The 15,799-nt window shown below is 35.5% G+C and overlaps 1 protein-coding gene across 1 annotated transcript in view; it reads left to right on the top strand.

The window, feature by feature from the left end:
- Positions 1-10,141, top strand: part of LOC104409467 (voltage-dependent calcium channel subunit alpha-2/delta-1-like) — a gene marked incomplete at its 3' end in the record, with an annotated part of 96,085 nt that extends 85,944 nt beyond the window's left edge. Inside the window, exons 5-7 of the mRNA XM_010019341.1 lie at positions 8,004-8,073; positions 8,910-8,960; positions 10,042-10,141. Coding sequence (XP_010017643.1) covers positions 8,004-8,073; positions 8,910-8,960; positions 10,042-10,141 — 221 coding nt within the window. The remainder of the gene's footprint in view (positions 1-8,003; positions 8,074-8,909; positions 8,961-10,041) is intronic.
- Between the last annotated feature and the right edge of the window lie 5,658 nt (positions 10,142-15,799).

Here is a 15,799-nt window from a genome sequence, read left to right as displayed (position 1 = left end):
CAGGAAATCAGTCAGCTTTTCTGAACATCTCCCACTTATAACCCTTCCTCTTTCTTTATGTTCAGTTTGCAAACAGAATTTTGTCTGAGTCTGTCTGCAGAAGGCAAGATATTTTATTTCCTTTTTGGTTTTTGTCTGAGGGCTCTGTTGTTTTCAATTCTAGTTTCTTTTCAAAATCCACCAGGTTTAAAAATATTTGTAGAAGTTTCCAGCCTTTGTCCTGCAAGGGAACAGTTTTTCATTATGTGAAACTCAAAACTAAGCCTCACAGAATCACAGAATGATTGAGATCGGAAGGAAACTCTGTACATCACCTCGACCAACCCTCCTGCTCAAGTAGGGCCAGCAAGAATCTGTAAAATAGGTCATGTTTTGGCATTTGGTTTTGGTTTGTTTCGTTCTGGTTTTGTTTTGTTTTGTTTTGTTTTGTTTTGTTTTGTTTTAATATGTCATTTCCAAAGAGAGATTTTTTGGAGGCAGGAGTTCGAAATATTAAACTTTTTTCTTTTTCAATCTTGAATCTGTTCCCCATGGGCTTGCAAATGTAGAGCTTCATTGACTCCATGTAGACAGAATGGTGCATTAATATAGATCAGACTCCAGGTTTAATTTATAATTAACCTCAGAGCAATGAGCAACCGTGTTACGCAAAAATAAATTAATTTAACTAAAGTAGTTTAATATAGTTTGATAGATATTAAGTTACTTATATTTTGTGAAGCATCTACCCAGCTAATTTAGGGCTAGGTTTTAGGAAGCAGCTACCTCAAAGAAGAATTTAATATCAAATTTTTTGCAGGCTACTTGGAAATGTAGGTACAAACCAACCAGTTCATCTTTTAATCTTGGAATCCTTCTTAATTACAGAGGTAATGAGGATTATAATTGTTAATCAATGTTTCATTAAACTACTGCAATGCTGTAGCAATTAGTAATTAAATAAATTTTAAAAACACATCGTATTTCTGTGCCTTTTGCCAGATACTACCTTCTTTTGTTTGTTTTTTGTTGGTTTGTTTATTTTTGTAAGGCCAGGATCTTCAGTAAAGGATGCATTTTGTTTTGGACTGCAGGCATCAGACATTTATTTGCAATTAAATGTGATATGGGAAGCTTTCTAGTTATAGCAGTAAATAGACTTAAAGTGTGGCTTTACTCAGAAAGTGTGGATTACTCAAATCAAATCACAATCTTGATTTAGATGAATATTTAGAAAAAAACTGTTTGAGCAGCAACACCAACTCAGCTCTCTCAGGGAAGTATGCTAAGTAATGCTAGAATGAGTAGTACTGATATGGGTAGTTTCAGATTCCATTTAATGGGTTCTTGATAGCAATACCAGCAGCATGATGATGCATGAATAGGTTCATCATCCTTTATGAAGAAGTGTTGAACCTAGATTCAGTGTGACAGTGGCCTGCAGTGTGCTGAAGGTGGGAATGTGCCATACTTGGTCATGAGCCGAAAAGTTGAGGCAATTCGTAACAAAAACAAAACTGAAAAAGAAATACTGTCCTGTCCCCAAATGTTCCAGGTCTTCCCACTTGTATCTGGAGATTTAACAAGGGTCTATGGGAAATTAAAGTTAAAATTTGATTTCCCAATACAGTGTGCCTGGCAACTTCCACTCTCCCAAAGTGCTGTGTAGCTCTGTGTCTGTGTCTGTGTCAGTTCTCTCTGTTGTTTTAGTTTTTAGTTTAGTTTAGTTTTGCTTTGTCTTGTTTTTGTTTTGTTTTATTTTAGTATTATTTTATTTTTAGTCTTTATTTTATATCTTACATCTTATCTTATCTTATCTTATCTTATCTTGTCTTACTTTCATAGAGGAAAAAGCAGCCTCCAGTAAGGGCTCTGTAGCCCTTACTACGTAACCTAAACACAGATTTTTGTCATCTTAGTTTGACTTCACCCACATCAGAGAAGAAGGGTAGGAAAAGAAAGGAAATGGATAGAGGATGGCTTTGTTTTGACTATGCCTAGGGTCATATGACTATGAGAGAGCCAGTAAAATGTGCTACAATATCAGCTTCTTAGGTGAACATTAGGAACTTCATACTCATGAAGAGAAATAGTATTTTCTAAGGAGACCGACTCTTTGCCAGACTTCCTGGTGATTGAATTCAAGTTGCAAAGTATCTGTGAAGTTAAAGTCCTTAGCTAAATGAGTAGATCCTGAACAAAATTGCAGTCCCTACATAATCTTAATTCTTGCTTTAAAAACATCTTAATGTTTTAATCATTCATGCAATTGCTTCTTAAGCTCATCTGCTTCTTCATCTTTACTAGTATCTGTACTAGTAAACAGAACAAGTCAGAGTTTTGTTGTTATATGAATCCTTGAGACAGCCTCACAGTGTGACTGAAGGGACAGCACATGCTGGCAGCCTCTCTGAATGGACAACTGTTGTGGCTTCATGACATCCCCAAAACACTTTCTGGTTTATAAGTAATGAAAATCCTACTGTCCTCCTTTTGCAGATGAAATAAACATGTATATAGAGAGATGAAATTACTTCTTTAGTGATCTTCTGAAGGTTAAGGCTTCAAGCCAGGAATGTGGTAATACCAAGATTTAGTGTGCTATTATATTCATTGACTCAAATTTATAGCATTGTTTAATCAGCAGGTGTGTTAATCTCAGGATCTTTGTAATATGTGTACTGAAGAATACAGCGATAAGAACTGTTCTATTCATTCCTTTTTTTTTTTTTTACTGTAGATTTGCCTTGTATTTAGCCTTACTTTCTTCATCTATATAATAAATAAGGATAATATGATGGGAGCTTTAGTTAATTAGAAAAATGCCTCTGTACATTGCTCATGCCAGTATTTTACTAGGGTTTTCCTATGTAATTAGGGTTTACAAGGTGTTAGACAAATTAGTAGATAAAGAAGAGATAACGCTGCCGTGCCCATTATCCAGAAAAGTTATTTTGTCCCTAAAGTCTTAAAATTCTTGGATTATAATTATGGATAGTTTTATGTATTTATGATTAAAGAATCTGGAACCTATTTCCAGATGTCAGTAAAGCAGGTGTCACTCAGCTACAGGAGCATTCCCTGCTTAAACAAATTAATAATGGAAAAGCTTTAAAAATCAATTTCTAATAAAATATAAAGGTGTCTTTCTAAGCGAAGGACTTGCTGGGCACAGCTGCTCTTCTGTTAATCAGTAATAGCAAGCAATAGTGTTGCAGCCATGTTATTGAACTCTCCAAAGAAAGTCATTACTGAAGCTGATACTAGGAGACTAGAAAGCCTAAAAAATCCATACAAAATTAATCAAAAGCCTTGAAAAACTGAGAACTTCACTTTTGTGTGCAAAAGGTTTCATACTTAATAGCTGTTAGTTCCTTTTAACAGCTCAACATTTAAAGGAGCCTTTAAAGTAAAAGAACAAAACAAAACCCAACACACTTTCCCAGTAATACAGCTTAAAATTCATCAATTAGTGTGTCAGTTGGATAGTTCTACTTTTTACATTGAAATAAGCCTATTTGAGCATTGTTCACTTCCTTTATTTGATACACACTGAAATCTCCAGAGTTTGTTCTTACAGAAGAAAAACAACAAAAAACCCAACAAAACATCTTGTTACTTCTGTTCCTCTCCTCCTTAAGCTCTGATACTCCAGCCCCCTTGGGGGGATGGCAGTTAGTCCAGGTAAAACCAAAGAAAGCAACAGATTTATTGTGGATGAAATGCAGTTTATACATGTGGAAGTAGAAATACTGCCTCTTGACTGAACACAGAGCCATTTGAGAGGTTAATTTTACGTTGCAGACTGCAGTATGCATTATATGTTCAAATACATTCTGGAAAAAACTCTATGAGATGCTTATCCTCTCTTTTCTGTATGGTGATGGTGCTGTGTAAAGTTACAGAGGACATTGCACAGGCCTATGTTTAGTAGATTCTACCTGATGTCTTGGCAATTAAGGCCATTATCTGCATAAAATAGTTAAGTGCTGCATTCAGTCTTGACTGAACATCTTCTGTGATAGCACAGAGCTGGTCAGGAACATTTTCTGTCTTGGGGAATACTGCTAATCAGTTATTAATCCAAGGCATCATTATGATACAAATATCCTAAGTGCACCGGTGCAAAACACTTTATGACAATTAATGTCAATGGCTCCCGAAGTTATGGCTGTTTATTATCCTTAGCTCCCATGTCTCACCACTTTTCACCTTTTACTGAAAAATAGCTAAGTAATTCTGCAAAGGTGCTGCTGCTACACCAAAATTCACATGGCTTCTTTCTGGGTAATAAGCTGATGAACGCCACATTTCCCAACTATTGTGGGCTATTGTATACCTGAAAACAGGTTTGTTCGCATAAATTCTCTAAAATATGAGAAGAATTGCGAAATGAAACTGAAGGCAAAGTGGAAGCTGAAGGTTGAACCTTTGCTACACGTGAAGAAGACTTGACTGAATCAGGCACAGGGAATTGAATAGTCTAGGTTTAAATGTTTTGAATATCTATGTGAATGTTTATTGAGAGATAGCAAGGTAAAATTCAGCTTTAGGAAATATTTGTTTGCCTAACCCACTAAATGCTATATTGAAGTTGACTACCTATTAACCCACTGAGACGGAAAGGTAATGAAGTTTGAGCCAGAAGAGATGATGCTGTCTAGGATTTGATAATTGGCATTTGTTACCTGTCTTACTGTCAGCTTTTAGCCTCTTTCCCCAGATGTGTTACAGGGGTGCAAAGCTGTTAATAATTCATCTGTGCCTCTCTGTTCCTTGCACATGCAAGGAAGGGCAGATGTAACTGAGGTCTCATTTGGCAGGACTTTTTTGGGAAGGCCTCCTCCATGACACTCACCTATGCCTCTGGATTCATCTCATGAATTAAATATGGGCAGATGTAGCTAAGGGCTCCCTTTCCCAAGAAATACTTTCATTTACACTTTACCCTGTGACAAGCTCTGACCTGCATGAATTGCTTTTGCATGTAATCAACCACACTGAGGATTTCCACTCTACATGTGCAGAGAATGAATAGCATGCCTTACTCCTGCTTGAAATATAGGGAGGCCTGTACCTCCATAACAGAAACAGCAGAAGTGGGAGGGGTATAAAATCCAATGAATAGTTTATAAAATATCAAATCTAACCACATGCCAAAGAGGAAAATCATGAAAGGAGAACATGACTGAAGCCTAATGTATGCAGCAGGAGGACTGTGCAGTGTTGACATAGTTCAATGATTGTAGTATGCAACAATGCAACATGGTGAGGCTGACTTCTTTAAGATATTTGGTGAGCGAGGTTCCAAGGCATCTGATTAAAATGAGTGTTTTAAACAAGAGCTTATTTAAATAAAACTGTAAATCTCAAAAGCCTTAATGTTCACTTTTAGCTTTTAGGAAAATGAGTAATCATCTTCTTGTGTATATCGTTTTGCTTTCATCTTAGCCTGTATAATGGCTTTTGTCAGTAAGATGTAAGCCCCAAATGGTTTTATAGCATCTTCTGTACATGGACCAAGGCAACACATGTCTTTTTCAATAGGTGTCCATCCCTTCCATTTTGTATATAATTGTAAATGCATAATTACTTATTTTTGCATAGAGAGAATTTATAATCTTAAAAAAAAAATCACATTTTAAAAGATGAAATCATGGTAAATTAAAATTAGATCACTGGAGATCAAATGTCCAAGGGGAGTTTCAGTTTCCTATTAATAGCTATTTCAATAACATCCTTATATACTGAGAACATTAGCAAAACCAGGGAATATATTTGAGACCATTCAAACCCATCTAAAATTAGAAGTGTTAATCCAGAGAGATTTTAGGATGAATAATTTAGTCATGTTAATTCTTGAGGTTGAAGGGAGAATTCATCACTTCTTTGGTATGAATGAAATTTTAGATACTAAGGTCTGAGTCCTTATTTATGTTTACCTGTGCAGAAACTTACTACTAGATTATGTAAACTATTGGAGTAAACATTGTAGAGATCAATAGAAGTAGTTTTCTCACTAAATATATTTCATAACTAGTGTCTGTATGATCCAGAAGCCATTATTATCTGATGAAAAATTCTGCAATCACACCATAAGTCCAGAAATATTTCCTTGCATGGAAACTTAAACATGTAGGTGCTTAATATATTTGTCTCAACAAACGTAATATATTAATTAGGTAAAAGAAACTTACCGACATGTGGCACAGAAAATACTGGTTTAATGGCATGGTAAGAAATTATGTTTTTAAAGACCTTCTACAGATCTCTCTGAAGCTGCTGACAGTCTTCCAGGACTGTGCATACTGAAAGGGCTAAGCTAGTGAGTTACCACTCACAGTAATCTCCAAAAGGGTTAGATAGGCTGTAAGTAGTGTTCTGAGTGGGTTATTCACAGTGTCTTTTGTGTGTAACTGGATCATTGTAATAGTTCTTAGTCTAGTTCTTAAGAATGTCTTTCCTTCTGTTGTGCTTTTTAACTTACTAATATACATGTAGCCAGAAAGTGGCAGTTTAAATTTTATTCCAATCCAGGAAATTACTGCAAAACTATGGTAGAACTGAGTGCAAGGCTTAGTTATTCCCAGTGGGAAAGGGAAAAGGGAGATGGAAAAGAGGAAAGGAGAAAGGAACAATCATTTTAAAAAATGTTCTAGTTTGTATTCCAGATGAAAAGACCTGGCTTTTGTTCTACAGAGCCTTTTGGTGCTTTTGGAAATATCAGGGCAAGTTTCAGGCATTTCAGATTTTGTTATTTGGTATTTCCTTACCAGTTCAGGTTAATACTAATTTTGCATCTTCAGTTTCTGAAATATTTGCCACATTAAGTTTGGTCTATAGGGCCCAATTCTGAAATGTGTTCCTTCTAGGCAACTTGTGTTGACCTCAAGGGATTGATGTGCTTACCTGTAAGTGGCATTATATTAAAATATACTTGTAGTTCTACAAATATGCAGTATTTTCTGTGGCTGACAAATATATACTGATAATGTCCCGTGGGTTATGCTTGGTTTAAACTTTCTGGTAACTGATGTTCCAACTTAGGTTATGGTCACAGGAAATGGTTCATGTACTAAATTCAAAAATAGGCAGCTACTCTAAGGTGGTGGCTTCTTTTATATCCATGATAGAAGAATTCATAATTCTTCCAATTTGTCTTAGATTAATGCTTTTTCAGGAAGAATCGAGGAGCTACCTGTATCTGTCTTTTTTTCCTAGACAGAAAAATGATTAATATCACGAAATAGCTCCCCCAGTGCTGTTGACATACATTGAGAGAGTAAATTGCAGAACATTATTTAATTTCATGTAACTTTTAACATTTTTATTTGTGTTCATTAAGCTGTCAAATGTTTTTGAAAGGCTCATATTTTCTTTTAGTAAGGAAAATTTCTTACCATTGCTGAAAATTATGGTAAAGCTTAGATTAAATGCTTGCAAAAGGCTATTAATCTTAACATATTCTTTACAGAGACATGAATATTTCCATGTCATTTTCTGTTCAGAAGATGTGATACTTTCATGTTACTTTTCTAATTTTCATTTTTAGGTAAAGCTATATTGAGTAGGTGTATAATTGTTTAGATGCATAACTGAGCTTTAAAACAGCACAGTGTTATTGTTTACAACATTAAATAACTTATAACTGTTTATTAAATGAAGTACATTCTTGTAAAAAGAAAAAAGAAGTTATTTCATATTCTAAAGTACTTTGGTTGAAATTCTGGTTCCACTGAAGTCAACGGTCAATTTCAGTCAGTAACTGTTTCTTGAACACAGCTTGGCCCTTTATGGTCTTTATCTCTATATAGGTTTATTGCATTTTATTATATGCTGATATATATTTAGGGATACATGGGTATTTCAGAAACAGATTACATAAATACGGACTTTTTTTGTCTGTACCAAATCCTGATATTTATATAGAGCAATGTCTGTGATATAATTTCATTATATTGTTGTATTTAAATACCTAAGATAAAGTTTTAAATATATTTAAATGTGTTTTTTTTTCTTTTCAGCTTCCCCATGGGTAGATAAAAGTCGAACTCCAAACAAAATAGATCTGTATGATGTTCGTAGAAGACCATGGTAAGTTCTCTTTAAAAGACTGATATATATGTATCACGGTGTAGAGATGACTGTAAAGACAAATTTTTCTAATCATTTATATAGAGTAGTCCTTACTTTTAGATATTGCTATTTTCTTTCTTAAAAATAATTTCATTCTCCTGAATAAGCAATTTTCAAATCATACTACTTGTTATGCAGTATCCACTGTAGTGGATCCTGTAGCATGACAGGGGCCTTTTTGTAAGAGGATAACTGTCAAATAGGTATAAAGCAATTAAGAACTTCAATTTTGTGCCAAAATCAAATGTAATTCAGATTATTAGACTGAGCCATTCTTCCAGATTTCTGCAAGTGTTTACAAATATGTCTGAGTGGTTTAGACCAGCAGAAAAATCTCTAGATTAGTAAAAGACAATGGAACAATGGGATTCTTTCTCAAGATTTTTCCTGTAAGCCTCTCAAGGCATAATGTGCATTGATACTTGGATTCATACTAGTTGAATATATTCTTTCAAAGGAAGTATGTTTTCCCTAAGCTGGGCTGATGTAATAATTCATCTGTCATCAAGATCTTTATTTCTGAAATAGCATTTATATTTTTCAGTTATCAACATCTGAAAACAGTGAATTTTTGATCAGTATATCCTACTCCCAAACTTTCCTAATCTAGTTTAGACTTTGGTTTACAAGAAGACACAGCAAGAGAGAAAATGATAGCACATGGTGTTCTACTAGCGACAACAGGAGGATTTTATTGGTTCAGCTAGATTTACTTTAGAGATCTCAGGATCTTTCATCGCACGCAACAAATATGTTTCCAAATTTGTGTCTTTCATACCCTTTCTTTATTTCAGGTATATTCAAGGAGCTGCATCTCCCAAAGACATGCTTATTTTAGTTGATGCGTAAGTGTTTAATGTTGGTTATTAACGTTCGAGGGATAAAAGTACTTAGATATATTGAACAAGTCTCTGGATGCTGAAAAATTGAGAGGATTAAGAAGCATTTATATGCAAGGATTAAAAATCTTGGTATGAACAAAATAAATATATAGAAAAAAAATGGTTCCAAACAGCCCAAACCAAACCTGAAAGTTATTTAAACTGGGGACAAGGAAGTGTTTTTTTAATCACTTTAATATTATTCTGCTTTCAGCTTCTTAATTACTGAAGTAATCAACTGAAAATTTCTCGTGTGCATACCAAGATTTGTTGTAAAACACAGACCTAAAACCAAATGACTTGAAGCATGTATAGTAGATTTAATCATGATTTCGTTAGCCTAGAAGATGAGAATGTATGCAGACTGTGCATGTTTTACCATAAATATTTAAAAATTGTGAAGTTTGCTTACAATAAAACATCAATAGAAAAGAAATCAATAAAAGCTCTCTTTGCCTTGGCAAGGTTTCCTTTGTTTAGCTAATGCTAGGGACTGAAGGAAGCATTGAACCTGATGGGTCAAACAAATTGCTTTATGCTGAAAAAATTCTCAAAAAGAGAATTTGAATTTAATGCTTTTAAATGTGAAGTGCTTTCATATCAGCCGCGAGTTTTATAGCGTGTTTTATTTCTTCACTTTAACTTAAGTTTTTCCTTGAAACAAGCAAGCTGTCATTAGGGTATCTGAAAATCTAAAGCTGTAAATCTGTGTGTAGTAGTATAAAAAGTTTAGATAATGCATTGGTTGATGGTGGTGAACTCTCTCAGATGTGTTGAAATGACAATGAGGAAATGCTGTACTGTTATACCTTCACTTGGGCCACAGGACTGGGGCTCTGAATGCCAGTTTTGGACTTATTTTCTTATTATAATAAGGTAATAAAACTAATGATGAGTTGGAGAAGTCAGGAGAATTATTGACAATTTTAGTGTGGATGTTGGTGGCAGTGCTGGTTGGTGCTCTGTATTTGTTATTTTTTTTTTTAACATTTTAAATAAAATCTGTTAAATTTGACTTTTCTATTGTCTTGTGGATTTCTATTAGGAGTGGGAGTGTCAGTGGATTGACTCTGAAGCTGATCCGCACCTCGGTCATTGAGATGTTAGAAACATTGTCTGATGATGACTTTGTGAACGTAGTTTCAGTGAGTATCTGCTCTTTCCACAAAATCTGTGTTGTCAACAAAGCCATAAGCAGACTATTTTTAATGGCAGATACAAGATACTTGAATGTTAAGCTGCTAAGAGACTTTAAATATATTGCAAAATACCATATTTGGTTTACTGTTTTCTTGTAAAGCATAAGGAAAGTCCTACGATTTTTGCTTCTATACATTTGAGTGAAAGGGAGAAGTCACTTAAACTTCTGTCTAGCCAAATTCTCTTTCTAATATATTAGTCGGGTCGGTGTAATACATCTTCTATTTGACTGATATATGCAAATTCTCTTGAATTAATTAATAGTTTGCAGGTTTTGTGCTGTGGTATTACATAAAATGATACAGAGGAAGTAGGGGGATGTTCCTTCATTCCCCAGAGCAGGTATTGTTGTTGTGTTGCTTGTGTTAATTGATGGATGATGACTGAAGATGTACAACCATACATCTGGCATGCTGAAGAGGTATTGCTGAGAGATTCTACAGTTAGCAACTCAATGGGTAGCATAGCCATTTTTTTTCTCAGCAGTTAAGTAATATACTAGAAGGGAGCATCCATGAAGGAACTTAAAAATGTGCATAATTTATGTGTACAGAGACAGCATATGTGATGTGCAGGTCAGAGGATTGTTAGGAGGAGGGTAGGGTTGTAAGGATTTTCAAATGATGGTGGTGCTGGCTTTTTCAGTGCTAGCTTTTCAACAGCTGAGAGCTTTCAGAACATGATCTGAAACTTCTAGTACTAGATATCATTACTACCCTTCAAACTTGACAACCAGCCTTAAAACTTCTGTTTCTATGTAATAGTTTTTAAATTGAAGATAGTTTTGGGTTGTTGTTTTGGTTTTGGATTTTTTTGGCGTTTGTTGGTTTTTTGTTTTTGTTTTTTTTTTTTTAATAGCTTTTCAGTCTTTGTAATGTTTGCTAAGAATTTAAAGTTCAAATTCATGGTTTTCAAGAAAGCTGAAGGCAAAATAAAATAGATTTGGGAAGGGGAAATATGGTATGGACAACTTTTAGTTTTCAGGCAGGTACCTTGGGTGTCATTCTTTAGCTTTGGGCAAGGATTTTTTGGATTTTATTAAGCTGTTGAACTGTAGAGCTTTGATACTAAAGATTTAGGATGGGAACATTGGCATACTCTTAATGCCAAGAGACAGACTGTGTGGTGGTGATTTTGGAGACAATTTTCAAGTTCTACAGATGTGTTCTATCAACCCGGCAGGAAGAAAGACCTGAAATATCACTGTCAGAAATATCTTTGAGTGCTGCTCATTGCTTCATCATTGGCTGTCAGTCTAGCTGGACATTTCTCCAAGTAGTAGAGAGAAGCTTTTATTTGCAATGGCATTTCCTTTGTTAAAGTTTTTTTTCTAGTGGATTAGACCATTATCTTTAGTCTAAATTACAGTGGAAAAAAAAAAAGAAACTAATATTATTGTTATTCTTATTAAAGGAAATAAGCTTTTCTGTAAAGACATTAGAGAGCTGAAATCTTGTTGTGTTCACTGGTTTAAAAACAAACAAAAGAAGATTGCAATCCTACACTGCTGGAAATTGATTACTGTGTTCAGTGGAGTTGTGCCAGCTTTTGTTCTTAGAAAATCTGGACCCCTATTACTTCCTGATTTACACAGTTTTCCAACCTTTTTCCTTTTTGCTCACAGCTGACCAGAAATAGCGTATCTTAATGCTAAGCCTTCCTTAGGCTCAGGATATTTTAATAGCTAAGGTTCAGTGTGAAAAAGGGCTAGAAATCTTTGAATATTTTCCACAGTACATTTTCCCAGTGGTTTATAACTTAAAAACCTTAAGCACTTTTCTTCTTGGAATGAACTTTAGAGGCATAGTTCAGATACTTGCCTGCAGAACCAAAGACATCTTTCTGGTCGTGCTGCGTTCACCTCAGAGGTTGGCAACACTCACAGAAATATACATAGCAGAACATGGCATCTCTATATCTTTTATAAAGTGCTGTTTGGTATTGTGCATTTATGATTTAAACATTCATATTAGATCCTTTCAATATTGCAGTTACTTTCATATAACGTAGGTTTTGATGTGTTCAGGTGACTTACATATAATTGTAGGAGACATTGTGTTTTGATGTTTTATTTCTCTAACAGAAAGGGAATCAATATGGTGCAGATAAGAAACAAATGGTGGTACTACTGCAAAGTATTTGCTAAGCAAGAGAAGTGAACACAGAAGTTTGGTCTTTTTTTTAGGATTCTTCCCTATTTCTTTTTTTGTTTGCTCAGTTTTTCCACAGTCCAACCAAAGCCTTAAACAAAGTTACCAAAGCCTTAAACCAAAGTTAAGCACCAGAGGTGACATCACTAAAGAAGATGATACATTATCACACTCAGTAGTATTTGTTCTTAAGTTTATTCACAAAAGCATATACACGGACCTAAATTTTATAAAGCACTACGAAGTTAGTACTACTTGCCAGTTTTTCACGTATGATGTTCTTTTAATGTTCGATTTATATATCTTGACACTTGAAGTAAAACATAATACATTAGAACAATTATTATTCTGATTGTTTGAATCTGTGACATGTACATACGTGACTTTCATCTATGAGGTCTTTTTTCAAGTATTAAATTCTTCATTATACTGCTTAGCTTTTTCACCACTTTCTTCCTTGTATACCTTTGGTGAAAAGCTTGATGATTTATTAGGTTTATGTGCTGTCTTAAAAGGCAGATGGTTCATTAATTCTTGTCTAATTTTAAAATAATCTTATTTTTCTTTTTTCCTAAATGATCTGAGCATTACCTAAAGTTATGGTAATAAACAAAAAATCATCTGGTCACTAGTGGTGTTCCCCAGGGCTCAGTATTTGGGCTAGTTCTCTTTAATCTCTTCGTCAATGATCTGGACAAGGGGTTCGAATGCACCATAAGTAAATTTGCAGACACCAAATTGTGTGGGAGTGTTGATCTGCTTGAGGGTGTGAAGGCTCTGCAGAGGGATCTGGACAGGCTAGATCGATGGGTTGTGGCCAATGGTATGATGTTCAACGAGGCTCAGAGGCAGGTCCTGCACTTGGTCCACAATAACCCCATGCAACACTCCAGCCTTGGGGAAGAGTGGCTGGAGAGATGCTTGGCAGAAGAGAACATGGGGGTGTTGGTGAACAGCCAGCTGAGTATGAGCCAACTTGTGCCCAGGTGGGCAAGAAGGCCAGTGGCATCCTGACCTGTATCAGAAATAGCGTAGCCACCAGGGCCAGGGAAGTGATGGTGTGCCTGTACTCAGTGCTGGTGAGGCCAACTGAACTGTGTTCCATTTGGGCTTCTCACTACAAGAAAGACTTTGAGGTGCTTATGTCTAAAGAAGGGCAATGAAGCTGGTGAAGGGTGTAGAGAACAAGCCTTATGAGGAACAGCTGAGGGAACTGGGGTTGTTTAGTCTGGAGAAAAGGAGGCTCAAAGGGAGACATTATTGCTCTCTACAACTACCTGAAAGGTGATTGTAGTGAGGTAGGGATCGGTGTCTTCTCCCAGGTTACAAGCAATGGGACAAGAAGAAATGGCATGAAGATGTTCCAGGGGAGGTTTAGATTGGATATTAGGAAAAATTTCTTCACCAGAAGATTTGTCAATCAGTGGAACAGGCTGCTTAGGGAAGTGGGTGAGTCACCATCCCTGGAGGTATTTAAGAGACACGTAGATGTGGCACTCAGGGACATGGTTTAGAGGTGGGCTAATGGTTAGACTTGATGATCTGAAAGGTATTTTTCAACCTAAATGATTCTCTGATCATTATTCTTCACAGAATATTCCGTAACAAAGAAAGCATTCCTAGGTAAAGTCCACATCCAGTGCTTTCTTAATAAATCCAAACCACAAGAATTCTACTTAAACATTTTGTTCTAGGTGGACAAAATAAAGATTCATTCAATACATTCCATGTTATTTCTTAAGGACATTTTGTCTTGGAGCATCTTGGCGTTAGACATCATTGATTAATTAAAAAGTTCAAAAGCTAGTTGAAATTTTTCAGTTAATACAATGTTAATACAATAGTTGGTAGATATATGAACATTAGCAATAACTGGAAGTTGTCTACAATTTTGGCCAAGAAAGCAACAGTTATTTTATGGCTTGTTAGCTTTAATAACCATAGAGTGCTTAGTAATGAGGTTTTGAGTTAACGAGAGAGCTGTTTTACTGCTGTCCTCTGCCAAGATGTTGTCCCACAAAAACCATATGTATGATGATTCATGCCCACAACTGAGAGACACGGATTTAAGCTCATGCCAATCACTTACAGAAGTTGACAGGATTATTTAATGAACCATGCCTGGTATGATATATGGAGAAATCCTAGGGAATAGAAATCTTAAAAGTAAATGTGTTAAAATACATCAGTTCTACTGATTTAATAAAGTTCTTGCATTTATTTCCAGTGAAAAAGGTTGAATGAACTATTAAGTCATGTAAAGATTGCCAGGGGTTAGTATGTCATGCTTTCCCCTGGGATTTGCATTTTTCTTATCTGAAGTGCTGTGCTTTGTTGCAGAAGGAAAACCTGCTGTTTGAAAGAGCTTAAATGTATGAGTAATACAGCTGTTTTCCCACTAATCCGGTTATATGCTTTGATAGCAGTAAGTGGTAGATGATAGGGGCAGCAATTCCATCCCAGCACGTTATGATTTAGTGACTTGGTTTCAAGTGTTGACACAGAGAGTGTAATTTGTTTATGATTGTGGGTAGGCTGCAGTTTGCAGGAGAAATGTATTTCAACTTCAAATTTGTGGAGGTGCAGGAAACCACACAAAGGAAAAACCTACCTTACAGCAACAGACTTGTTAAAGGTCAGCAGCTGTAGGAGTGTTTGAAATCAATTAGCCTTTGTAAAAATTCAAAATGGTATTTACTGTTTAGGAACTGGAAATTAGATGCTATGAGCATACGGGGGATAATAGAATCATGGTCTGGGAAAACTGAAAGCTCGTATTTTGCTCTTGTGCAGTTCTGCACATTGAGTAAGATCAGAGGGAAGGAGATTTCTGGATGAATTGGTATAAAAGGAAAAAACTATGCACTCAGATTATGAAATTATTACCGGCGACAAAAGCAATCTGTAGAAGATACACCCCCTTTCCCACTGATCTTTAATAGCATTTTATCATGTAATTCCTACAGCTCAGTTATTGCAAACCTGTTTACTTTGCCGCCCTTACTCTCAAGTTGATACAATCTTTATGCCTTCCTAATTAAAAATATTTAAATATAATACAAAACCAAAGTTTTGTAAACAACTTTTGATTTTATCAAAGGGCTTCTTTCTATTCCTGCTACGTGTTTCTTCCTGCATTCTGCAGTTCAGATTGCTCCTATATTCTCTTAGATACAGAAAAACATTCCTTCCTTCTGCAAAATAATTTCTTAACCTTGTTTGAAAACTCAAGAAACATGCCATGGGTATGTGGTGGTTAGTTTCAGTGGTGGTTAGTTTTTCTAAATAACATCACAATATGCAGAAGAAATGGAACAGGATCATGATATCAGTGTGAGATGCTGGCATGATACGTACATGATGTAGTTCTGTTGGTAAATCTAGAGGAGCAGATGAATAGGACTCTTGTATGAAGGGCTTTGCCAGTAAACTTGCTAAGGTACTGTCGTGGTT

The sequence above is a fragment of the Nestor notabilis genome, unplaced genomic scaffold, assembly GCF_000696875.1.
Source record: "Nestor notabilis isolate BGI_N333 unplaced genomic scaffold, ASM69687v1 scaffold2158, whole genome shotgun sequence".
In the NCBI taxonomy this organism is placed as follows: domain Eukaryota; kingdom Metazoa; phylum Chordata; class Aves; order Psittaciformes; family Psittacidae; genus Nestor; species Nestor notabilis.
This window is presented reverse-complemented; position numbering and strand designations above follow the sequence as displayed.